Below are 27,449 nucleotides of genomic sequence, written 5' to 3' on the forward strand. Positions count from 1 at the left end.
TTGGAAATACATAGAAACTGTGAATTTCTACTATAGCAGCAGCATAGGAGACAGGTTAACATAAGAGTATTTTCAGTTGTGGGCATAACTGATTAAAAGCTTTGTGGCCCCCAAGTGACTTTCCTCCTGAATCCGTTTTCTTACCAACTTTTTTTCTTATCAGAAGTCTTTGTTAATGTGCGCTAAATTGTGCTTGTTGGCTTTTCTAACTTACTCTTTTATGCTGCGAGTGATAAAAATCTTAGTTTTTCACAAAACTGATTGTTAAAAATACACAGAATGTATATGCATTATCTTGCATAGAATGTACCTTCCAGCTTTTAAAAGTAAATACCTAATGAACACTCCTAAAGAAAATATTAAGTGCTGTATAAAATTAAAATTGGGGGGAGAGAAAGTACCTTTTAACATTTATTTACTGTTTTTTTTGAATACAAGATAAGCTTTTTATTAAGAAATGGCTGGGACTTCCATGGTGATCCAGTGGATGAGATTTCACACTCCCAGTGCAAGGGGCTTGAGTTTGATCCCTGGTCAGAGAACTAGATCCTACATACTGCAATTAAACATCCCACATGCCACAACTGAAGATCCCTGAGAAAATGTAAACTTCTTAAATGAAGGGAGAAAAGACATTCTCGTAGAAATAGTTGCCTGCACCCAACGGGGGATTTTCTCCAGGCACTCTTCCCGACTCAGGGATCAAGTCTGGGTCTCCTGCGTTGTATGCCGGCTCTTATACTGTCTGAGCCACCAGGGAAGCCCCAGCATAACAACAACTATATGTAAATAGTAAATGATTTTGTATGTGATAGTTTGTTTCTGCATCTCTTTCCTATAAATGTAATAGTATACCTCTAACAATTGAAAAGAATAAAATCAAAAGTGAGATACCTTATGTATGTCAGCACCAGATTGAAACTTAGTACTGTTGATATAACCAAATTTTATTTTTCTCATATTTTTTCTTTAAACAAAGTTCGTTTATTTACTCAGGTAACTTTTCTTTGGTTCTTTCCTAAATGTGCTCTAAAATGAAACCTTAAAGAGTTCATTGTAGAAAAAAGTATTTATAAATCACATTAAGTATAATTGACAAATATAATCAAATATTGCAGTCAGATTATTCAACTGTTGTAACATTAAATGCATGTTGCAAGTTGTTATAATTGCTTCTGTGTCTAGTAATTATAATTTAATAGTTTTCTTTAAAATGTAAATATGCAAATTTATTTCCATTATGTACATATCGTTTAGAGCCTGATAAATTAACCCATAATCTTTTCTTCAGTCTTCACTAGGTTCATCTACTTCTTCATTCCAGTCGGTGGGCTCCTATGGACCTTTTGGCAGGATGCCGACGTACAGTCAGTTCAGTCCAAGTTCATTAGTTGGGCAGCAGTTTGGGGCTGTTGGTGTTGGTATGTTGTGCTTTTTTCCTTTCTTTCTTTCTTTTTCGTAATTTTCCTGTCTTTATCATAAAGTTATATAAAACCTTCCACAAGTTTTCAGACATTGTTTGATGTTCCTTTTGTAACCTGTTTTTTTGAAGACTTTGGTCCTTAATGATTAGTGGTTCTATAAAGGCCATCTCTTAGAATAGTAACTTTTAAAAATCTAGGTATAGCCAATTACCAAATTTTATGAATATTATTTTAAATTTACACAAGATATAGCCCTTTAAAATAAACATTTTTTTCAATAGGATGAGTTTTCCAAAAGGGAAATGGAGATATGCTGTTGTTAAGGAATAGTAAACAACACTGTGGGCTTCCCTTGTGGCTTAGACACAAAAGTGTCCGCCTGCAATGCAGAAGACACGGGTTCAATCCCTGGATTGGGAGGATCCCCTGGAGAAGGGAATGGCTACCCACTCCAGTATTCTTGCCTAGAGCATTTCATGGACAGAAGAGCCTGGTGTGCTACAGTCCTTGGGGTCGCATAGAGTTGAACACAACTGAGCAACTAACATACACACTGTAAGAAAATATAGACAGGCTAGGCTAATAACAGTCCCACTTGGAACTAGAAGACAAAGGCTCTCGTGTACAACTTGATATAATTAGATTAACTTTTTTGTGTTTTTGTAGCTGTGCATTTTACCTTAAACCTTTATTGATTTCATTGAAATAATCACTTATCAGTTTATTTCACTGAATCACAAATCCAGTTTTCAAGTTTATCTTGAAACTCATTAGTATGTTAACAGAATTTGTTAAAATAAGTAAACTTTTACACTCATATTTTACACTCTTACAAGAACAAATACAACTCTTAGAAAACGTGACTTAGGGTTTCTAATTGCTAGTGGTATTGGTGTTGTTCATTTTGAAACTATTTTTTGTATGTATAATAGGACAAGGCGTATGAATAATACATTGATGTTGATAGGCGATATTTTTACCTTGGAGAAGGGAGATACACATATTGAATGAGGAAAGGTAAAGAACAGTGTTGTGGTAGTGAATGTGAATTGGAGGTATAGCGACCCCATGTACCACAGCCTACCAGGCTCCTCCGTCCATGGGATTTTCCAGGCAAGAGTACTGGAGTGGGGTGCCATTGCCTTCTCCAAAACGGAGTCTAGGCCCCTTTTAAAAAGAAGAAGAAGGAAACTTTTTCTAAGTAAAATAACGCTAGCTAGGAAGTATAAGGAATGGTGGACATAGAAAATCACCATTGTTAACCTCTAGTGAAATAATTAGCAGGGATTACCAGTGGATGCTAAAATCATTGGGTGAATGAGGTTGAAACAAGATATTAAAATAATCTTAAAGTATCATCGCACGGTTTACTTGTTAATTACAAAGGGAGAAGATGTACTGTTATAATGGAGAAATCTGATGGTCAGTCACCATCTTAATTAATTCGTCAAGTTTGGTATTGGCATAATTATTGATTATATGTCTTCTGGTGTGATGGTACAGGGGAGAGGTGTAAACTACTTCACTTCTGGGCATTGCTCAAAATGGAGACTCTAATTTTGAAGAAACTGACATACATTTTCAGAAAGTCAAGTTTTTCAAAGGATTCAGTGTTGTGAAGAAGAGAGGGAGCAGGGCTGTTTTAGACTTGGGAATACTGAAGAAACATAGCATCCAAATGTAATATATGTTCAGATCCCAAGTTTTAAGAAAAGCTGATAATAAAGAATGTTTTAGGGACTATTGAGGAACTTTGAGTAAGGACTAAATGTAGGATGATGTTCATTTTCTAGATGTATTTCTTAGATGTAATGGTATTGTGGTTAACCATATAGGAGAATATGTTTTAGGGAAATGACTTTAGTACTGAAGGGTGAAGAGTCAGATTGATTATGGCATATGTAGATGAAAAGAGAAGTCTGTATATCACAATATGAAGAAATGAAAAAATGGGATAGGTGTGCTAAGAAGTCAGTAGTTGGTGAGCTAGGTGAGGAATATATTGATATTCAGTGTACTCCCTTTTTTTGACACAAGTTTGACATTTTTCAAGTTTATTTATTTTTGTTGGGGTAGTTCTTTCATCTCTAATCAAAATTTAAATACTTAATTACTTCTTGGCTAGGTGAAATAACTTTGGTCCATGTACCTCCTAATCCTACTCAAGGAAAGATCAGTGTTAACTTATCCATGTTAAATCAAGGTATACCCTGTGTTAATTATAACTGTTAGAATCCTATTCTGAGGATTCACAATAAGGGACAGTTGCAAATTATTTTATCCTTTTGAGATTCCTTTCACTAAATTGAATAGTTAGCTAACATCTGGATTATTGTACTTACCCTCTACATTACTGTGAAGTTGCATGACAGTATTTATAAAAGCATTTGAAACAGGGCCTAGCACAAAATGCATAGTAAATGCTGCTTTTGCTATTCCTCATATCCTGCTCCTCTGATCAGAGTATTTTGTGGTGGTGAAATACATTAATATATTCCTTATAAATACTTTTATCTAATTTTTATATTGGGGTTTGCTGGTTTAGTGTTCTTTGAATGTCAAAAGGTAGATTTTACTTGTGTTTTCCATATGAGTAGACTAGTTTTTGCAGTAGCAAATTATTTTTGATTGTTTGATTTCTATATTGGTAGGATAATTTGTGGAGTGGCTAATTAAAGAACTATATATAGTATTTAGAAGTAGTTAAATGAGGAGGAGGAAAACTGTAGCATTGATTAAGGTGGCAGATGTTCTTTAGAAACAGAATTAACTCAGATACAGTTTGTGTTGATACAAATTAAGCCAGATTTTAATCTAAGCCTCTTGTTTTCATTTTCTGTGCCCAGTATTCTGATGTAAAGAGGAAGTTTAAATAAATTGGAATTACTCTACTGCTATTTGGGGGAATTTTTTCCATTGTAATTTTCATATATTATCATCTTTTTATAGTTTTATTTGCAGTTTATATCATGAAAGATTAGTATCTTTAATATCTAAAGAGCTTTTGAAAATAAAGATCTACAACCCAACAGAAAAATAGATAAAGATTAGGAACTAACTTTGAAAAAACACAAATGGCCCTTAAACATGGAAAGATGCTTAAATCTTGCTTATGATGAGATAATTAAATCAGCACCACAACACCATTTCTCATTATCAATTTGACAGAAACCCAGAAGTTTGAATATATTCTGTTTTGTCACAATTGTGAGGAAACAAATACTCTCATACTTTGAAAGGAATGATGCAGTGTGTAGAATGAAAACATTGTTGTTTTTTTCAGCTGACACTCAGATAGTTCTTACATGCAAAGATTAGGTCACTACTGCCTTTAATTCATAGGCCTTTAGGAGAAATTAATTATCTCAATAAACTGAAGCACCAAACAGCCATGGCATGCTGTCTCTCATACTACTCTTGTGGGCAAGAGGGGGTAAATTGCCTAAATAGTCAGGCAAATGAATACATTTTAGCTACCTAAATAATCAAATCATATTGGACAGTGACTCTCTTAGGTCTCTAGTGTTTTGTACAGATTAATTTTTAATCACTGAGCTTAATGAACACTTAACTTGCTTATGAACTTTATAAAGTTAGTATAAACCAGGAGAGTGGTTCATGCATTAAGAATGACAGACTAAGGATTATTAAAGATCTACTTTGGAATTCCCTGGCAGTCCAGTAGTTAGGACTTTGTGTTTCCACTGCAGGGACCCATGGTTGGGGGGAAACTAAGATCCCACATAACATGTGATGTGGTCAAAAATAAACAAAAGACCTACTTCAGTAATGTGTAAAGGAATTGAACATTCCAGTTAAAAGGCAGAGATCATCAAACTGAATTTTTTTTAAAAAGACCCTCTTATGTTCTAATGAGGTGGATGAAACTGGAGCCTATTATACAGAGCAAAGTAAGTCAGAAAGAAAAACACCAATACAGTATATTAACGCATATATATGGAATTTAGAAAGATAGTAACGATGACCCTATATGCAAGACAGCAAAAGAGACACAGATGTAAAGAACAGACTTTTGGACTCTGTGGGAGAAGGCAAGGGTGGGATGATTTGAGAGAATAGCATTGAAACATGTATATTATCATATGTGAAATAGATCACCAGTCCAGGTTTGATGCATGAGACAGGGTGCTCAGGGCTGGTGCACTGGGATGACCCTGAGGGATGGGATGGGGAGGGAGGGTCAGGATGGGGAACACATGTACACCCATAGCTGATTCATGTGAATGTATGGCAAAAAACACCACAATATTGTAAAGTAATTAGCCTCCAATTAAAATAAATTTTAAAAAAAGACCCTGTTATATGATATTTATAAAAGATGAATTAAAAGAATAGAAAAAGGTGTGGCATACCATATAAACACTAATAACAAGAAAACTATGTTAGAAAAATTAACATCAGACAAAGCTGCTTAAAGGTCAGAAGTACTGCCAAAGATACAGAAGGATTCTTTATAACAGTACAGTGGGCAGTTCATCAGAAAGCTGTAACAATCCTAAATGTGTATGTGACTTTTACAAAATAGTACACCAACACCAACAATTTCAGAATATAGATTCTTTTCATGGAGAAGGAAATGGCACCCCACTCTAGTATACTTGCCTAGAGAATCCCGTGGACAGAGGAGCCTGGTGGGCTGCCATCCATGGGGTCGCAGGGAGTTGGACACGACTGAAGCGCCTTACCATGCATGCATTGGAGAAGGAAATGGCAGCCCACTCCAGTATTCTTGCCTGGAGAATCCCAGGGACAGAGGAGCCTGGTGGGCTGCTGTCTGTGGGATCACAGAGTTAAACACGACTGAAGCGACTTAGCAGCAGCAGCAGATTCTTTTAAGTAAATATGGATCAATCAATGGGATAGATCAAATCTTGGTCTATAAAAGAAGTTACATTAAATTCAGAAAGATTAAAATCATCCATGGTATTTTCTCAAACCACAAAGAAATTAAGTTTGGAATTAATAATAAAGATAACTTGAAAATCAGTGCTCTAAGCTACCAGTTTATTAAGAAGGGTTAAAAAAAAGGGGGGGGGGCGGAATTAGCCCAAAAGTACTAGAAAGAAGAAAAAATTTAAAACAGAAAGGAAATAGAAACTAGTCCCAAAATATATATATATATATTATCAACAAAGCCAGAAATTGGCTTTTTGAAAAATTTCATAAAATTAATAATCCTCTAGCAAAACTAAACAAGGGGAGGGGGCTCAAATATTGATATCAAGAATGAAAGAGTAGACATCACTGTAGATCCTAAAAGGATAATATGAAGATATTGTGAACAACTTTATGTCAACAAACTTGTCATTTTAGATGAAATAGCCAAATTTCTTGAAACTACAACTTTCCTAAACCAATACAAGAGAAAGTATAATCTCACTAGCACTCTGTTAAAAAAGTTGCAACTGTAATTTAAAATCTTTCATAAAGAAAATTCTAGACTGTTTGCTTTACTGGTAAATTCTATCATTTAGGGAAGAAATAATTTTACCAATCTTAAACTCTTTGAGAGAATAAAGGAGAAGAACACTTCCTAACCAGGTAATGAAGGCAAGATAAGATACCAAAATGTAAGTGAAATTATTACAAGAAAATAAAATTACAGCTAATTTCCATGAACATACATATAGAAATCCTCAACATAGTCTTATCAGTGGAAGTCAGCAGTTCATAAGAAGGCTAGTACACAATGACAAAGTTTATCTCAGGAATGCAAAGATGTTATAACATTTGAAAATCATTTGTAATTTACCACATTAATGGAATGAAGCAGAAAAGCTGCAATCCCAAGAGATATAGAGGACGCATTCAATAAAATTTGATACTCATTTATCAACAACTAAGGAATAGGAGGGAATTTCCTAATTTGATTAGTGAAATGAAAAGCTTGCATACATAATAGTAGGATAATGAAAAGCTTGCATACATAATGGTGGGATAATGAAGGCTGTTTCCTTAAGGTAAGGAATAAAGTGAAAGCAGAATTGTATCTTATTTCATGTAGTGTTCTTCTAGAGGTCCTAGTCAGTCCAACAAGGCAAGAAAAAAGATTCAGAGACTGGAAAGGCAGAACTAAAAATGTCATTATCTGAAGGTGGCATGATTGTGTGTATAGAAAATGCAAAGGAATATTAAAACCACTAGAATGAATAAGTGAATTTAACATGGTAAGGGACCACATGGTAAACACACAAAAATCAACCAGATTTTTGTATTCGGAATATAGGCAGATTGACAAACTATGGCCTGTGGACCAAGTCTTGCTAGCCTCCTGTTTTATTAGAATACAGCCATACCCGTTTATTGGCATGTTGTGGCTGCTTTTACACTACAGGTGCAGAGTTGTATAGTTGTAACAGATCATGTGGCCTGAAAAGCCTAGAATATTTTATTTACCATCTGACAAATTATAAAATTTGCTGATCTAGAATAGATTATTGATAAGTGAAATATAAAATGCAACGCAGCTTATAATAGCATCAGTAACATCAGATACCCAAGAATGAAAAAATATATATATATTTAAAAGCCTCTGTAATAGCGATTCTCAGTAGAGGGAAGTTCATTTCATCCCCCTCAGAGGCCAGGGTTGCTACTTAACATCCTACAGTGCATGGGACAACCCCTCAAAACAAAGAATTGTCTAGCCCACCATGTCAGTAATGCTGACGCTGGGAAAACTGCTCTTCAATAAAAATGACAAACCATTGCCGAGAGAGATTAAAATCTACATAAATCGATGCTTATAGGTTAAAAAATTCAATATTTTTATGGTGACACTTTCCCCCCAAATTACAAATTTACAGGTTGAACATAATCTTAGTAAAAATCCCATCACACTTCAAAAAATAGAAATTAACACATTGATCCTAATATTTGCATGAAAATACAAACTCTATAATAACCAATACACTCTTGAAGAAAGAGGAAGTTTGAAGTATATACTGTTTCAAGTTTCAGGACAGGGAATGATCAATACAACAATAGACAAACATGGGTAAAGAATAGAGGGTTTAGAAATAGACCTATTTAAGTGCTGACTTAAGACAAAGATGCCAGTGCAATTCAGTGGAAAGGAGGAAATCTTTCCAACAAATAATGTTGCAGCAGCTGGGTATCTGGAAAAAATTAACATCGATCCCTCCCTCACCCTATGCATAAAAGGTAGTTTGAGATAAATCAGTAGCAGAATTGGCATGAAGGAGGTGGGTGTTATACAACCAAGAACTCAGAAAAGAGATGGAGGATATAGAAGAGTTTTCTAACCTGAGGGCAAGCAGTGGGAGGTTGAGTCAGGTGAGAAAGCACAGAGCAGGATGGAGGTTGAATACGCATCATCGGAGCAGTCTATATCTTGGTCATTACCTAGAAATACTAGGGGTAATAAAATGGTTTCAGCATTCTACAGAATTACTGAGAGCACTAGTCTCAACATTTCTGGGCATGTTGTGGGAGATTATGTTAGGCCTCTTCTTACCTGACTGGGGCCATAGCCTGAATGGATTACAACTCTTAAGGAATCCCATTCATTCTTACCATCTGAGGTGCTATGATAAGTTCTGCTACCCCATTTTAAGAGGGATATGAACAACTAGAATTCATTAAATTAGGGAGAAGTCAAAGAGGCAAGGCTTAAAGAATATGTGAAGGTAAGTAATGGTTGAAGGAACTAGAGTTGCTTAGCTTGAAAATAAGATGCGAGGGACATGTCCATAATGTTCAAGTAATTTAAAAGCAAATAGTTAAACTTCTGTTGTGGAGTAGACATGGAAATAATGAGGGAAGAGGTAGGCAGATTGGTGGGGGGTGGGGGCGGTTGCTTATAAACTAAGGCAAATAATTTGAACTTTTTATCTTGAAGACAGTGGAAAGCCCCCAGAGGGTCCTAAGCACTGTAGTGATGTGATTATGTTTCTATTTCATAAAAAATTATTCTGAGTACCACTTTTAGATTTAATTCAGAGGTGGGGAAGGAGGACTGTTGAAAACCTATGTAGATTAAATATTAAGAGGTCATAGCATGTGGAAAGTGATTGATTCATAAATTCTGAAGAAATGTAGAGAAGCTTGACATAACCTAATATAGCAAAGAGTTGAGTCCTTTTGAGGGATTTTTTTCTTTCTCATATTATCAGAACTTCTTGTGGTTGCTTTAGGCAGAACATAGCCCCACAATACTGTCCTGAGGAGAAGCATTAAAATGGACTGGAGTCCATTGTCCATTGGAAATGTTGGAAAAGCTCTTTGTAGACCTGTCTGCTAATTTGGCTATTTATACAGATATTTGGTTTTAAAATAATTGAACCTTCATGTTAGTGTTGAATATACCATTTCTGCTACTTCTCTATCTGATGTGCATTCTGCTATCCTACCTGCATAACTGCTTAGGACAGTATTGCATATGTTACAAAAGTCATTTGCATCCAAAGAAGCTGAAGTACATATGGGCTTGCTTTTATATGTATATACTGCCAAAAATTTCTCAGAATTATTTTTGATTCAGTTTCATCAATTTCTAATATTATTAATTTGTTCAAGTGTTATGGGGAAGGACACTTATCATCACTAAGATGGTATATTACTTTATATAATAGAAAGCTTAAAAAAATTTTTTTTTAATTATCATTAAAATTTTTTTCTTAAAGCCGGAAGCTCCTTGACATCCTTTGGAACAGAAGCATCAAGCAGCAGTGCCCTCTCCCAAAGTAGTGCGGTTGGTTCTGCCTTTACACAGGATACAAGAGCTCTAAAAACACAGCTATCTCAAGGTAAGCTGTTTTTTCCTTCAGAAATTTCCATTCTAAATTTCTATGGTGGTTTTTGTCTTTCTTTGAATGGAAGAGCTTTTGCAGCTTGTAAATCACGTGTATAATTTCTACTTAGCTCTTTTAAAATTGTCATCCAAATAAATACACTATTGAATGACTTCCACTGTTTAGACTTTTCATAATTCTTAAATCATAAAACAGAAACAGTGAACACTGTTTGAATTTTTTCTTTTTTTAAACAAAGCAATTATATTACTTGTATATGGTGGTTGAGTCACTAAGTCATGTCCAACTCTTGTGATCCCATGGACTGTAACTCACCAGGCTCCTCCATCCATGGGATTTTCCAGGCAAGAATACTGGAGTGGGTTGCCATTTCCTTCTCCAGGGGATCTTCCTGACCCAGGGATCTAACCCGAGTCTCCTGCATAGCAGGCAGATTCTTAACTGGCTGAGCCACCAGGGAAGCCATATATAATATGTACTTGTATACAATACTTAAATATTATAGGTTAGTCTAAGACTCACCACTGAGGATGAATTCTCTATGAATTTGAAATAGTAGCTGAGGAAACAAGCTATTCCTTATGCTGTTGCATCTTTCCTAGCATCCTCGTGATCTAGAGCAGTGGCTCTCGGTGTGGCCACCTAGAACCAAATCATCTAATCTGGAATGCTCCTTAAAATGTGTATCCTGAGAACTGCTACAAAAGAATCCTGGGAGCTTGGGGGTCTGCATTTTAATAAGCTTCTTAAAGGATCCTGTTTCATTTGCTTTTAATTTCGTTTTTCTACCAGCCAGTCTCATAACCTTCAGTGATTCCAAGATTCCTTTTCTTTATCTGCTGCTAAAGTAGATGATGCTGGCCCATAGCTTTATATGGATATTTACTTTCAAATAAAACAATATAAAGTCATTTCAGAAATATGCTGTAATCAGGACAATATTTTCAAAAACTCTTGAGGGTAAAATCAAGCCAGTGCTAAACATAGTTCTGTGTATCTCACTTTAGATATTTTGAAATAGTTGTAGTTACTTATATATTCATATTAACTTAAAATAACTTAATTTTTAATTTTTTAACATTCTGAAGATTTCTTGTAAGTATTAATAATTAGAAATAGACTAAGTGTACTGTATAGCACAGGGAACTATATTTAATATCATGTGATAAACCATAATAGAAAAAAAATGAAAAAAGTGTGTGTGTGTATATGTATATAACTAAATCCCTTTGCTTTACAGTAGAAATTACACAACTTTGCGAGTACTTCAATAAAATAAATTTTTAAAGAAAAATATACTCGGCATAGGAAGACAATAAATATACTCAATTTCACTACCCAGAAATAATATATTTATTTGCAGACTTTAACATAAGATTTCCTTCTGAGAGAAAATACTTAATCTTTTTAAGCATTAATTTCCTGTACTATAAAATAGGACCTTACTGATAAACTAACAGACTTACTGTAAGGGTTAATTTGTTTTTAATGTGTGTAGTGCCCTTCACATAGTACCTGACATGGAACGTGCTCAGTAGATGTTAGCTGTCTTAATTAATAACTAGCATTAACTTTAATATTGAAGCACCAGAAAGATTCTTATTAAGATCATAATAAAGGACTCTGGATCTCATTGCTACTCAGCATTGTTCTGGAATTTTTAGCTATGTCAGGAAAAAGAAAGAAGTATGAATAACTAGAATTAGCATTATTTGTCGATGCTAACTTTCTTCTTGGAAGTGAGAATTCACTGAAAAACCTAAAACTAATAAAGTACTTAAATTAGAGGTAAAATGTAGAGAATAAGTACAAAAATCAATAGATGTTCTAAAATCTAACCCACTGATTATTAATGGGGATAAAAAAAAGATGTTCACAATGATCAGAAATATAAATTATATAGAAAATATTAATATGACCAGCCTCTGATGAAAGAAAGTGTAATAGAGAGACATAAAAGAAGTTACGTATAATCAGAAAAGCATATCTTATCTCTAAATATAAAGATTTAGTTTTAGGAAGACTTTACTTCTCATAATAACTTTACTGTAGTTTGTAAAAGAACCTAATAAAATACATGCACAGACTGTCTTAAAAATAAGCATGCAAATATACCTAGACATGTTTTAAAAATAAAAATGATGAGATAGGGCTTACCTCTTAATAAAGTATACATAAAATAAAGCAGTGCAGGAATAAATTTAGAGATGAATGGAGCAAAAGTCAGAAATAGATCCAAGTATAAATAAATAATTAATATATGATAAAGATGCTGTTTTTAAATTAGTGGAGAAAGACTTGTTGTCTAGTAAACGATGTTGTTAACAGATAACTGTCTGATCATTTGGAATGTTAACTCCAGAATCCTTCCCTCATACTTCAGACTAAAATAAGTTTTAAATAGATTAAAATGTTTTGTTTTTTTTTTAATTTGCAAGAAACAATGAGAGAGGAGGCCTGGGGGTCTGCATTTTAATTTCACCAACTAAATTTCTGAAATTTATCGAATTTTAACACCTAGAATTTTCTTGTAACTGGGAAGATAAGAATGAAGGTAACTTGAGGAAGTGTGTTTATAATTATAAGAGCTTTTGAGTTTTATAAGTTTTCATGTATGCTAAGTCACTTCAGTTGTATCTAACTCTGCAACCCTAGGGACTGTATAGCCTGCCAGGCTCCTCTGTCTATGGGATTCTCCAGACAAGAATACTAGAGTGGATTGCCATGCCCTTCTCTAGGGGATCTTCCCAACCCAAGGATTGAGCCCGGTGTTTCTTACATCTCCTGCATTGGCAGGCGGGTTCTTCACCACTAGCACTACCCGGGAAGCCCCTTGTAAATTTATATAAGACCATTTAATGTACTATCATAAAATTACCTATAAACAGGGACTTCCCTGGTGGTTCGGTGGTTACGAATCTGTATAATATTGCAGGGCACACAGGTTCAGTCCTTGGTCAGGAAACTAGGACCCCACATGCTATGGAGCAGCTAAGCCTGTGCACTACAAGAGTCTGCCACAAGGTCCCACATGACGTGTTGGACATCCTGCATGCCTCAGCTAAGACCTGATGTGACTGAATAAACAAATAGAGATTAAAGATAGAATTACCTAGATAACAAGCTTTTCAAAAAACATAACACCTGTTCAGTAAATAAATCACCTTTATTTTAACAAATAAATGCTTCTATAAGGTGATAAGTAATTACAGAAATTTTTCTCTTAGGTCCAAACTTACATAAACTTGCACCATGATTTCCCATTATAATTAATGGGAAAATTACAGTGTTTCTGTTAATGGCAGACTGAACTGTGACATTAATGTAATGCTGGAAATGGTGACACATTTGTCATTGCATGCTTTAGATAACCATATACCAGGGGAGGATACTGATAAACAATCCCTGAAGCACCTGGTGCACGACAACCAGTGTGCTGTCAGCACTCAGCCAGGTCACCAGTTTGGAGCCTGTGCATGTAGCACAGGTGGACAGTAACATTTGCAGCATATTTGGGAAGTTTTTTTTCTTTTACATAAAAGTGAGCACAATTTTTTAAAGCAAAACCTATTTTGGTACAATATCATGTGATGTGAGAGCACCTTAAGCAGAGATTTACAGCGAACATGGGGGACAAAAAGTGTGATGGGAGCACCCAGTGTTACATTCTTCTGTTCATACTGTGACCAGGCTCTGACCTCATAAAAGGAAAAATGGAATTTGTAAGTATAAAACCCATATTAAGCAAAAACTTGCCTAGAGATTATTCAAACAGCAAAAATTGAGTATGGTTATTGTGTAATTATCTGAAGGTTTTATTTGTTACTGGTCTTTTAGTATTAATTACCCAAGCCCCTAAGGTATTGAAGAACTTCATTGTACTTTCTCGTTCTTTACTTCCTTTATAATACTTGTAAGTGTATCACTTTAGAGATATCTTCAGAAAACACTAAAAAAAGTTAAAGCCTCTGAAAATAATGACTAAAGTGTCAATATAATCTTGTGATTGTGGTTGTTGGAGAAAGCCTACATCTGATCTGCCTAAATGCTCTTTGATAATATTCATGGGGAATTTTGTTTCATCAGCAATTTAAAAAAAATAAAAGTTAAACCTTATTCTACTAAGTAGACATACAGATTCAGTTTTCGGAGTTTTTTGTTTGTTTTGGTGGGGTTTATTTTTACTTTTTTTTTTTCTTTCTTCTTTTTTTTATAGTAGTTAAGTGACCAGCCCACTAAAGATAAACAATTCTAAGCTCTGGTCTAATGAGTAGATGGATTCAAATTATGCAAAGGATTCGAATTGGTGGAAATAAAGCTCTAGATGTTTTTTTAGGGTCTAGATTATTTTGAAACCCCCAAAGGTTAGGGTAGTTTCTTATCTTTTGGTTACGTTTTAGGTCGTTCAAGCCCTCAGTTAGACCCTTTGAGAAAAAGCCCAACCATGGAACAAGCAGTACAGACCGCCTCGGCCCACTTACCTGCTCCAGCACCTGTTGGGAGAAGGAGCCCTGTATCAACCAGGCCTTTACCATCTACCAGCCAAAAACCAATAGAGAATCAAGAGCACAGGCGAGGTAGAACTTTAGCTGTTTACTATTTCTTAATTGACCGGTCAGCATCTTCCATTCAACTTATTTTCATTAAAAAGATTTACTTTATGTGAAATGATCCTAGAAGGTTTAAACTGAACTTGAGAGAATGTTCATTCAGTCTTTCAAATTCTACTCAAAGTAGTGATGGTGGTGGGGTTATATGGATGTTTGGTTTTGTTCTGGGTTTGTTTGTTTTTCCATTTCTGACTTTACAGAAGTTTTTGATTATGTGTCCCAAGTTGACTGTCACTTTCTGTATATTCTATAGTTGAAGTACATAAAGTCTCAAGACCAGAAAATGAGCAACTCAGAAATGATAGCAAGAGACAAATAGGTAAGTTGTTACTTGGATCTGAAAGTCTAATCCTGTGCTTTTCAATTGAACATTTGAAATGTATATGATGTATAATTACTATGAAGAGCAGCACAGGAGAGTTTCATTGTGTTATCTTGATTATGGTGCTGGTGCTGTGGATCTGTGTATGTAGCAAAAGGTCATAAAACTGTACGTAAAGACATACCAAAAAATGAGTACACGCAAAACTGTTGAGATCTGACTATGAGATCTTAGTGTAGTTTTTCCCAGTTTTTGATAATGTACAATAGATAATCAAGATGTTACTGTTGGAGGGGAAGCTGGGTGATGGGCACTCTGTACTACTTTTTCCATTTTTTAATCTAATTATTTCAAAAGATTTTTTTTTTTGAATCATCATTACATGTCTGGAATAAAACCTACTTGATGGTAAGCAATTGTCTTTTAATATATTCTTAAATATTTGCTAGTGAGATTTGTATACTTTTATTTTTATATTTTATATTGTTTAATGGCTTTCTCTTGTACTGTCTTTTGTATTTTTTTATGTTTTTGTGTCAGTTTCATGTTAGCATTATAAAATTGCTTTCTTTGTTTTCTATGCTTTTAAAAATGGAATCAGGAATTCACTGGTGGTCCATGTGTTAGGACCTGGCGCTTTGACTGCCATGGCCTGGATTCAGTCCCTTTTCTGGGAACTTAAATCCTATAAGCTATATGGTGCAGCCAAAAAGAAAAGAAAAAAGAATGGAATCATTGGGAACTGTGTTTAATATCCTGTGATAAACCATAATGGAAAAAAAAATATATATATATATATATATCTGAATCACTTTGCTATATAGCAGAAATGAACATAGCATTGTAAATCAACTATATTTCAGTAAAATAAATTTTTAAAAACTAATGAAATTATCTGTACCTTAAAAATTTGAGTCTTCTCATTAAAATTAAGTCCTTTTTCTTTTTTTTTTTGGTAGTAATTATTCAAGAAGTTTAAGTTTCTTTCATAATTAATGACTTAATACTTGTATACTTGATCTTTTTGGTAATCTGTAATATACCCCAAATCCATCTGTTTTATTATTTTCGTATTCATTAGCAGAGAATAAATTATGATTTAAAACTCTTCCAAGTTAAAAAAGAAAGACAGTGTGTGATAACTTAATTACATAATAATTGGGAGATGATCTTTAGGTTTAGAAAGCTAGAAAACACTATTTCTTCTGTACCTTTTTATATGTGTTTTTATTTATGCTGTGTGCCATAAAATTAACGGAGGTTGGGGTTTGGTTTTACTGTGTTTCACTTTTTTTTTTAATTTGCAAAAAAGAAAGAACTCTCTTCTCAAGATAAAATAATTGCTGTGCGTCCATCATTCAAAAATCATGGTAGTGAAATAACATCATGGTAGTAAAGGAGTGTTCACTTTGGCAACACATATACTAATATTGGAACAATACATAGAAGATTAGCATGGCTTCTGCACAAGGATAACATGCAAATTCATGAAGCATTTCATATTTTAATATAAAAGGAATGTGTGTGTCTGTCTGTCTGAATCAGTTTGCTATACACCAGAAACTAATACAACATTGTGAATCAACTGTACTTCAGTTACAAAAATAAATAGGGATTTCCCTGGCAGTCCAATGGTTAGGACTCTGCACTCTCACTGCCGCAGACTCAAGTTCAATCCCTGCTGAGGGAACTGGTCCCACAAGCCATGCAGCACAGCCAAATAAGCAAGCAAATAAATAAATCATGTCAAACAATAAATAAAAGTATCTTTCGCTACCTTTCAAAATTTAAAACAGAAATATCATGCTGTACTTGCTGGTTCATGGCCAAGACATTTTCAGTAGTAAAGCTGAATATTTAAACATCCTGCCTGTCCAGATTTAAGTGTCTGGCTATATGCTATGGGTTTTTGTGGTTTGTTTTCTCAAACTTGGACAATTTGCAAAGTTTTATTTAGAGACCAATGAGCACAGAGATGTCTATTACTCTGTAGTCATTATGTGTTAAACATTTCACATAATTATAATCATTGAATTCACCCTGCTTTGTGCTCTGTATTTTTCTGTTGAAAGTGAAAAAAGTGAAAGTCACTCAGCCATGTCCAACTCTTTGTGACCCAGTGGACTGTAGCCCACCACACTTCTGTGTCCTCAGTATTTTCTAGGCATTAATACTGAAATGGGTAGTCATTCCCTTCTCCAGGGGATCTTCCCAACCCAGGGATCAAACCCAGGTTTCCTGCACTGCACGCCGAGTCTTTACCTTCTAAGCCACCAGTGTGGCTTAGAGCCCATATTTTTCTGTTAACTCATCAAATACTATCCCATGTTTCTCTTATAATTTTTTTTTCTTAACTGTTCCTCTTATTTGGATTCTCAAGTTTTCACTGTAATTTATGCTACTTTGGTATTGCTTTACCATGCCTCATAAATCTTGTTACTGTATTAAATTGTAGAGAAAGGATAGATACAGGAAGAATAATATGAATCTCTTTGAATCATATGGATCTATTTAGAGAGAGACAGTAAAGGTGAAACAGGAGGTGGTTGGAGGGGTTGAGATGTGGTGCTTCTTGTCTTTTGAGTTATCTTGCTGTTTGTGCTAATGTGCTCATTTATTTTTCTCCCTGTAAATCTTGGTTTCTATGATCATTTCCATAAAAGGCTTCCTAAATTTTGAGAACCCAGTATACATTTGACACTTCATAGGTATTAGGGATGTAAGCAGAAATCTCCCAAAATGTTTGATTGTGTACTGTATCAGCCATAACTTAATTGGTGGAGAATCTACCTGTAATGTGGGAGACCCAGGTTCAATCACTGGGTCAGGAAGATCCCCTCAAGAAGGAAATGGCAACCCATTCCAGTATTCTTTCCTGGAGAACCCCATGGACAGAGGAGCCTGGTGGACTGCAGTCCATGGGGTTGCAAGAGTTGGACACGACTTAGCAACTAAACCACTACTGTATCAGCAGCATGTCTGAATACAGACCCCATAGGTATAAATTTCATTAAGGACATTTATAAATTTCCTATTTATAAATTTTATGTGCAGTCTTCTCAGTCTAGGGAGGCTTCCCTGGTAGCTCAGCTGGTAAAGAATCCACCAGCAATGTAGGGGACACCCCAGTTCAACTCCTGGGTCGGGAAAATCCACTGGAGAAGGGATAGGCTTCCCACTTCAGCATTCTTGGGCTTCCCTGGTAGCTCAGCTGGTAAAGAATTCTCCTGCAATGTGGGGAACCTGCGTTCGATCCTTGGGTTGGGAAGATCCCCTGGAGAAGGGAACGACTACCCATTCCATTATTCTGACCTGGAGAATTCCATGGACGGTATAGTCCATGGGATTGCACAGAGTTGGCTGTGACCGAGCAACTTTCACTTTCTTCTCAGTTACTACTACGTATTAAATGTTTGTGAAACTTCATTTCTTTTCTATATTAAAAAAATACAAATATAGTCAGGTGTATAGAGACTTATAAGCATTTCTCTTGTTGACCATAAAGACCATAATAATAGCTTCTGCTTTAAACCAGCTTATTCTTTATTAATATAGTTCCAGGTGCTCCTTCAGCTCCAAGGAGAGGGCGTGGGGGTCATCGAGGTGGCAGAGGAAGATTTGGTATTAGACGAGATGGTCCAATGAAATTTGAGAAAGACTTTGACTTTGAAAGTGCAAATGCACAATTTAACAAGGAGGAAATCGACAGAGAGTTTCATAATAAACTTAAATTGAAAGGTGGGTTTTTATTTTTCTCCTCAGAGAATACTCTTTTCTGACCATGTGAATTATGGATATTTAGGCCAAATCTTGACTTATATGGTATCTGCTTTTTTTTTTCATTAGAAGATAAACTTGAGAAACAGGAGAAGCCTGTCAATGGTGAAGATAAAGGAGACTCAGGAGTTGATACCCAAAACAGTGAAGGAAATGCAGACGAAGAAGATCCACTTGGACCTAATTGCTATTATGACAAAACTAAATCCTTCTTTGATAATATTTCTTGTGATGATAATAGGTACAGTCTTTTAAGCTGCTTTTATGCAATTAGGAGGTTGAAGTGTGAAATGATTCCTGATAAATTCACAAAGTGTAATGAATACTTAAAAGTCCCTAGGGACTTTCCTGATGGTCCAATGGTTAAGGATCCGTGCTTCCCAATGGGCACGGATTTGATCCCTGATTGGAGAACTAAGATCCCACTTGCTATGTGGTGCAACCCCCCCAAAAAAATCTAATGACTACAATTTTTTAATGTTTTGACAAAAGAAAATAACTTATACTAAAATTTTAAATGATATTAGACTTTTGGAAAAGAAGAAATAATCATATATTTTTGTTTGGGGATGCATTCACATTCGAAAATTAGTAACTAAAATAGAAGCATTCATCTAACATCTAAACACCTTTTACTTTACCCCTCTACAATGTAGTTCAGTTGAAGCTTGCTGATGTAGTAAAACTCTGCTCTATTGCAGTAAATATGAATCCAAAAGCTGGTTAATTAAAGGACTTAGCATAACTAGAGTTCCAGACTTAGCATAACTAGAGTCCTTCTGCTGGCTGCATTTTGGTGCCAGTGGTGGTTGTCTGCTTCAGTTTAAACATGGATGGTGATGATGCTGAATCTCATTGGGCTGTAGGCCAGCAGCAGCGATTCAGAAGCTTTAGGCATCATGTCCAGAGGTTGGACCAGGAGCCTAGTAGGATCTTGGGAATCAACCCTTTATCTCCTCCCATCCTGAGGCAGGGTTTGCTTTCCCTTTCTTCCTTTGAGGCTGATTGGAGGGTAGAGTCAACTGCCAGTCCCATTTATTGAGGCTATTCAGTTTCTTTGTATCATCAGCTGCATTTGCAATAAACAATACCAGTCATACTTTCACAGGAAGTGTAACAGAATATAATAGGAATATATTGCCATGGACAGCTTGTGATGACTTAGATTAGGTACTTTTGTGGATTTTTTTGTTTGTTTTTTGTGGTTTTTTTGATGCTTAGGAATTATTTAGGCTCAATTTGGAAATTAAGTGCTACATAGTCTTGCTGGCAAATGTTCCTTAAAAGTTGATACACTACAAAAAAAAAAAAAAACCTCATATACTAAAGATTATTTGTCCTCATAATAGAGAACGGAGACCAACCTGGGCTGAAGAGAGAAGATTAAATGCAGAAACATTTGGAATCCCGCTTCGTCCAAACCGTGGCCGTGGAGGGTACAGAGGCAGAGGGGGTCTTGGTTTCCGTGGTGGCCGAGGACGTGGTAGTGGCCGAGGTGGTACCTTCACCACTCCTCGAGGATTTCGTGGTGGATTCAGAGGAGGTCGTGGGGGCAGGGAGTTTGCAGATTTTGAGTATAGGGTAAGTATTATTACATGCTTTGGGGTTGGCTTGCAGTTATATGAAACTCAGAATGTTTTAAATTTTTATCTATTGGGAGTGAGTAGTTCTAGGACATTTGTGTAACTTCCATTTGACTTCTCAGTGGAGGATATACTTGATTATGATATTTATATAATTTTAAGGAGCAGAAACTTCTTGGCTAATGGATCTAATTTTTTTAACTATTTTCTTTTCAATTGGAGGAAGTGAGAGAAATATATTTTTATCTTCTGTTATAGAACGATTGTTTCATATTTCATGGACTGGTAAAATTTCTTCCAAAAAACTGTTAGAGACTGACTTAATTTCTTTTTCTTAAAAAGTTTTGTTGTTGAAGGCACCGGGGATCACTAAAAGATATTGCACAATACAAAAAAGGACCATATTATATCACCTTTATTTCATGTTACAAAGTATGCTGTAATACCAAAAGAATCTAGGAAGAACATATTCCAGAATGGAAGACAAACCTGTGCATTTTATACAGCTAATGTAGTATTTTGTGTGTACAAATGAGGAAATGTGTAAAGAGATATTAAATAACTTGCCCAAGGTTAGCTAATAAGTGATGATGCTGGATCTTGAACCTAGTATATTTGTTCCTCAGTCCATGATCTTAATTAGTTTTGTGGAAAACTCAACTACATTTTCCCTGTTTTTTTTACTTTACCATGGTCTTAAAAATATCATATTGGCATATGGAAACTGCTGCCTGAAATTTCTGTAGCTCTGTATAGTATGTATATATATGTAGTTTATTTTTTAAATTGAAGTATAGTTAATTTACAATGTTAGTTTCTGGTGTGTAGCAAAGTCATTCAGTTATATATATATACACATACACACATATACACAGTCTTTTTCATATTCTTTCCCATTATGGTTTATTATAGGATATTGAATATCTTTTCTTGTGCTATACAGTAGGACCTTGTATAAAAAAATATGTGTATAATTTATTTAAAGGAGTCTTTAAGTCAATGTTACTATCCTAGTTATTGACTTTAGGGATAGTGGAGAGGAAAAGTATATAATAAAGATCAAAATCCCATCATAAAGAAGTCTATTAAGGATTACAGAAGGCAGCTAGAAACTTAAGAGACCCACTATCAGGAATTTCACTCTTCTGTATTTAAAACTGGTCTTTGTTGAGATCCCTCTTGAAGGATCATTAATTGTGGCTTTTGGATCTGTTCTGTTATTTTTAATGCTCTTGATACTGTGTCATCACAACCAAGACTGCTGAAAATTAGCCTCAGATCATTAGGTCAGGATATCCAGCCATGGTAGACACAGCTTGATGTATCTGCAGGACTTTTGACTTCCAAAATGGCCATTCCAACTTGGAGACTGTGTCTTAGGAACCATGGAATGCTTCTTACTTTCCACTATTACTCCTCTTGAGGTTGCCAGTGACCTTTTGCTTAGCAAATTCAATAGCTTTTTTGCAAATATTTGCCCTTCATTACTCTGCAGTATTTGACACTGATAACTACCCACCCAACCTGGAGTCTTTCTTCCTGGGTTTTTTTTTTTCCCCCATAAATACTTTTGATATTTTTCTCATTATAAAAATTAAGTATGTTCCTCACCATAACCTATAAGGTACTTCATGATCTGCTTGCTTCTCCAGGTCAGAAGTCTAGTACTTTCTCTAGCTCTTGTTGCTAGTGGGACTGCAAGCCATTTCTGTCATCCATTCCGCCACAGATATACAGACCTTCTTGCTCTTGTTTAATTACGAGCTTATTCCTATCTCACAACCACAACCGTTTTACCCATTCCTTCTGCCTGCAGTGTTCAGTTTGCTCTATCGTGTTCATGTTTGTACTCTGTGTAGGCTTGATCTCTCTGTCTGTCTTCCTCCCTCTCTCCTCTCCTGCAGAGATTTCCCCCTCCCCTCTGTGAGCTGATCTATTCATAGCTTCTAATCAGTTTTTTAACTTGGACCTTGACCTACATATTTCTATATTTACTTGCTTTGTGTCCTGTGATCAGCTTAAACTTAACCTTCCTCAGAATGACCTCATCATCCTCTCACTTTCCCATCACATCAGTTTGGTGTTCTTTTGGTCACCCTGGTGGTAGAGTATCCATGTCCACGTCACCACATTCATTCCTTTGAGATAATTCTGCCAATTACCACAGTAACTGACTGATTGCTCTTCAGACCTTTAGTCTGTCTTTTCCTCACTTCAGGCATATCAGCTACCTGTTGAAGAACCTATGGCAGCTCCTTGTTGAAGACCACATTGAGTCACCTTGGTTTGAGAAAAACTACATTTAAATCAGACCATGATCCTGATGAGAACTTTTGTAATCTTTGCCAGTATGGCATCGATTTAAGTTGTTAAACTTATCAGGCCCTCAGTTTTGACATTTGTGGGTAGAGAGTTGAACAGATTTATTTCAGATACACTTTTTAAAGATCATCAAAGTCTCAAAAGTTGGGGTCTTCCCAGACAGGGATTGAACCCTTGTCCCCTGCATTGGCAGACATATTCTTAACCACTGGACCACCAAGGAAGTCCTGCCTTTGTCTTTATCCATAGTAGGATATCCCTGATAGATAGTTCAGCCTCTGCTTGGGTGTTTCCAGGAGTGAAACCTGAGTGGACCTTAGGCTGATGATTAGAAGGTTCTAACATGACATTACACTGCTTGCTCTTTTTACCCTAAGAGAGTCCCACTTGCTATATCCAGCCCCATTTCTTATTACCCTTTAAACTATCTAATTCAAATAGGTTAACTCTTGATCATCTCTTAAATGGTTGCTTGGTTACAACTAAACTTCATTCATTGACCAAATATATTGCATTTTTAGTATATGCCAAGCTCTGTGCTAGATATTGGTGGTAACAAAACACTTGGAGCCTTCTTGATATTATAATACAGTGGAAAGACAGACATAGCTGAAAGTCAAAGGTTTCCTTTCAGTCTTGCCTAAGGTTTGCTGTCTCCTTAGAAATTTCTCTTCCCTCCGCCTCTGATTTCTTTCTTTTCTGACCTCCTATGGCATCTGCTTTCGTCACCACACATTTTATGTATACCCATATTCCCTGTTTCAGGTGTTTTGTTTTGTTCTGCATCACCAACTAGATGGGACCTCTTGGCATTAGTGAATATATATTTTACTTTTCTTTCCACCAGAACACCTATGCCAGCGTGGAGCCGTAGTGAGCTTGAAGTAAGTATGTAGCGTGTTGATTAGGAATAAGTTACATCAGCCTTCAGTGAGGCTGAAGGTCCATCAGTGTGGGTACCCATTGATTGTTCATTCCAAAGTTAAATGATCCTTCTTCTGTCTACCACTAGATCCTAGACCTTCTCAGCAGCATATTCGTTCCAAATCATCCCGTCTAGCACCTTTAAAAGTGGAAATAGTGAGAGACCAGTATTACATAAAGGAGATTTATCTTCAAAGGATTAAACTTGTTCTGAAACGTCTAGTACTTCTTCTCAGAGATGAAGTGCAATGATATTTGCAGCAGCCTTCATGTAATGAGTTAGCTTTTTTCTTTATGCTTCACTGACATAAACATTATAAGTAGGTCTGGTTGTTTAATGCAAACATGGGTAAAGATGGAATCATAGGTTTTTTGTTTTTTAAGGATTCCTCAGAAATATCAGTCAAACTAGAACCTCTCCCACCCTCCTCCCAGTAGATAGTTAGGAAGCCAGGAACCCAGAGGAGTTAACTTCCTTGATCTAGATACAAGCTAATCAAGCCAAAATTCACTCCTTAACTTCTGAGTTTTCTTTAAGGATAGTGTTAGAAACATAAACTTAGGGTGAGTTTGGGCCTGTAGTGCTTTTTCTTTTCTTTATTTTTTGGGAGTGGAAGGTGAGGCTGGGCATAATAAGAGAGTAGCCCACTGTTATTTTATATGCTGCTGCTAGGGAGGTTGAGCCGCCATGGGGGGTGAGATAGGTTGCCTTCCACTTGAGTCTTATGTTCTTCACAGAGGGTCCAGAGACAAGTATCTGAAATGACTCAGCATAGTACTTTCTCTCCCTTGCCCCTTTTATTTTCTTCTTTCTTTACTGCTACCTCTCTGTCTCCCCCTCCTTCTGCCTCCTCCCTCCCTCTTCTCTTTCTTGCTTTCTTTTTTTTTTCACCTTTCAGAAAACCACAGCATTTCAACCCTAAAAGGTCTGGATTGATCATACAGCTTTCTGAAAGGTTAAAAAAAAAAAAAAAGAAAAAAAATGGGGGCATGTGAAATTTGGCCTTGGTGGGGAAAACAGGATCGTCTTCAGCAGCTTTCTTTCTGCATCAACTAATCCCATGCTGTGGTATTCTAACTTAATAACATTGTACAAATGGTTTCTGTATATGCAGATAAAGTTTTTCACAAAGAATGTGTGTTTCTAACAGTCAGGATAAGAATCAGCAGTAAAAATCGGCGCATCGTAGCAGCTATTCCTGAGGAAAAGAGAAGCCCTTCCCTTGGCTTATGTGTACAGGCCTTTGGTTTAGAATTAATCTCACTGGAAAACTAGAGGCTCCTTGAGATTTTTATTGCTTTCTTCTCCCTGGTTAGTTTTTTAAAAAAAAATTCACAGACAGTGCTCTAGTTTTCAGAACTTGATTTCATATTTTAAATCATAATATTTAATATGTATTTAATTATATATAATATTTCATATTTATTTCATATTTTCATAAAAGTCCTTTTGAAATGAATTTTTCAAATCATTGCTCTCTCCTGGCTTGAAACATTGAAGAGAAATATTATTTTGCCACCTGATATTTTATTGCTTAGTAAAGATATCAGAGACTTAGGAATTTTATTAATCTTCTTCCAGTATATGTTGTCAGTTGTATTTGATGAGTTTGACTACTGTGTTCAAGGCTTAATTATTTTTTGAAATTATTAGGACAGCATCAAAGGTAGTAGGGCATACCTGTGTTTTAACCAGGGAACCTTGTTGCTCTGACAGTACCACTGCTTTAACCTCTATTAACTGGAAAATACAGTTAGCAATAATGAGCTACTGTTGAGTGTGTAAGGTATAAAAAGTGTTTCCTGGAAATCAGTGAAACAAATTTATATGTGAAAGTTAGGAGGATTAATTTAAAGGTAATGAAAAATATACTTAAGCAAAGTAGAGAGAAATACTTATTAATAAACCCCAGTAGTTTGAAACATGAGCTAATTTTTTTTTTTTTTCCTTTTTAGAAAGACAACAAAGTTGCTGCATAGTCTACAAACAAGTCTTTAAAAATAGATGGATTTCTAGTTCTTCATGGTCCTGAGAATTGGTTTCAGTCTTTGAGAAGAATGAAGAAGTGAATTTGCTGTATATTTGTCACCAGCACTGGGTTTTTGTTTGTTTGTTTGTTTTTCTGCTTAATTTCAGAGATACAATGCAGTTACTTTTGGGGGTGGGGGGGAAGGCTCATCTTAAAAAATGAGCATTAATTATATTTGGAATAGCAGAAGGTTAAGTAATTTCTTATGTATAGTTAAACTAAAGCAGTACTCCAGTGAAACTTATAAGTATTTTTTCATCACTGAAAGGATTTTTCTTAGCACTAAATTGTATTTGGCAATTCCTGCAAGTTGCCTGGAGATAGGGCCGTGATACTGTGTTTTGAGCCACAGAAGGGTGTGTGTGTGTGTGTGTGTATGTCTGTCTGTCTGTCTGTCTGTCTATATCTTTTCTTTCCTTTTTTCTTTTTTTTCTTTCTTTTTTTTTTTGGAAATCCTGTAATATCCCTTTTGAGGTAGCTTATTTCGTCAATTAATTAGGGTGCTGGATGGTAGAGAATTTTGTCAGTCAACTATGTATACACAGTAAATACTGTTTCTTAGGCAAAGGTAACTTTTTTATATAGTTGTAAAATTCCATTATATCCCATTGCCAAAGAAACATTAAGAACTTTGTATAGCTGTATAAAAAGCAACTAATTTTTTAAAGAATAAACATTTTAAAGTCAGCAAACATACTGTGTCCTTGCAGAAGTTGATGTGCTGAGGAGCAGAAATGTGGGTGGGTCTTTTTTTCATAGCTTTTGAGGCTTAAGATTGTTGATTTGATTTTTTTTTTTTTAATGTTTGGAACATAAATGAAGATTTGATACATTCATTATCTAAAAAGGATAAATTACTCATGCTTGTTGTAAGAATTTTATTTTGTAGCAAATGGCATATCACAGGATTTATCCAAATAATAGATATTTTCAGTATACAAATGTAAATAATCATAGATAAGAATGTATTAGCTGTATTTTCAAATAAGTATCCCCCCTTTTTTAAGACAATAAAACTAGGTGTCAATTAACCTGTTCTTCCTGATATGCCTGGAATTTTGTTGTGATATTTGACTCATTCCATTATATTTCAAGAGGATTCAGAGTGTTAGAAATTATTTTGGCAACCTATGAGATACCATAACACTGGTCCTTAGGCCTGTGACCCACAAAGGACTCAGTATAGAGTTCATTGCTAATGATAAATTATTAATAAATCCTTTTGCTATTTTAAGCTGTAGTGGTGGGGGTGGAAATCTGGCCACTTTTGTGTTTTTATGAAGGCCATGGAATAAAGGGATCCAAAGATTTAAATATTTTTATCTATTTTGATTTTTGTTAACTTTCTCCTTAAAATAATCAGTAGTGGTAAAGATACAAAAAACTGCACTGTAGGAGAATTGAAATATTTAAAGGTGGTTGATATTTTTAATTTTAATTTTATATCTTTTGTATGGCTCTACAAGAAGATGTTTTGTAATTCAGTTTCAGTATTGAGGTCCAGTACTTGGCAGCCATAGTTTAGATGATATTATTCAATACTGTTTGCTTGCATGTTAACAAAATCTTTTGGAGGACCCACAAATTATGATATTGACCACATTTCTGAGACATTCGGAACATCAAAGCAAGTGCTATGACAATAGCTGTGTAGACTGTCGG

The 27,449-nt window shown here is 35.4% G+C and overlaps 1 protein-coding gene and 1 non-coding gene across 5 annotated transcripts in view; both read left to right on the top strand.

Moving 5' to 3' along the window:
- The window catches only part of LSM14A (LSM14A mRNA processing body assembly factor), a 52,624-nt gene extending 25,790 nt beyond the window's left edge, over positions 1-26,834 (top strand). Inside the window, exons 3-11 of one of the 4 annotated variants that reach the window (XM_061138970.1) lie at positions 1,292-1,421; positions 10,091-10,213; positions 14,620-14,796; positions 15,083-15,148; positions 18,707-18,889; positions 18,998-19,169; positions 20,278-20,509; positions 23,681-23,717; positions 25,714-26,834. In XM_061138970.1, coding sequence (XP_060994953.1) covers positions 1,292-1,421; positions 10,091-10,213; positions 14,620-14,796; positions 15,083-15,148; positions 18,707-18,889; positions 18,998-19,169; positions 20,278-20,509; positions 23,681-23,707 — 1,110 coding nt within the window. In that variant the 3' untranslated portion in view covers positions 23,708-23,717; positions 25,714-26,834. The remainder of the gene's footprint in view (positions 1-1,291; positions 1,422-10,090; positions 10,214-14,619; positions 14,797-15,082; positions 15,149-18,706; positions 18,890-18,997; positions 19,170-20,277; positions 20,510-23,680; positions 23,718-25,713) is intronic. The other 3 variants (XM_061138972.1, XM_061138971.1, XM_061138973.1) reach the window with 3 other exon arrangements.
- Positions 16,552-16,658, top strand: LOC133055291 (U6 spliceosomal RNA). Its single transcript, XR_009692589.1, has one exon. It is a non-coding gene; the product is annotated as a U6 spliceosomal RNA (small nuclear RNA).
- Positions 26,835-27,449: the final 615 nt, after the last annotated feature.

This window comes from Dama dama, chromosome 4 (assembly GCF_033118175.1).
Source record: "Dama dama isolate Ldn47 chromosome 4, ASM3311817v1, whole genome shotgun sequence".
Classification (NCBI taxonomy): Eukaryota; Metazoa; Chordata; class Mammalia; order Artiodactyla; family Cervidae; genus Dama; species Dama dama.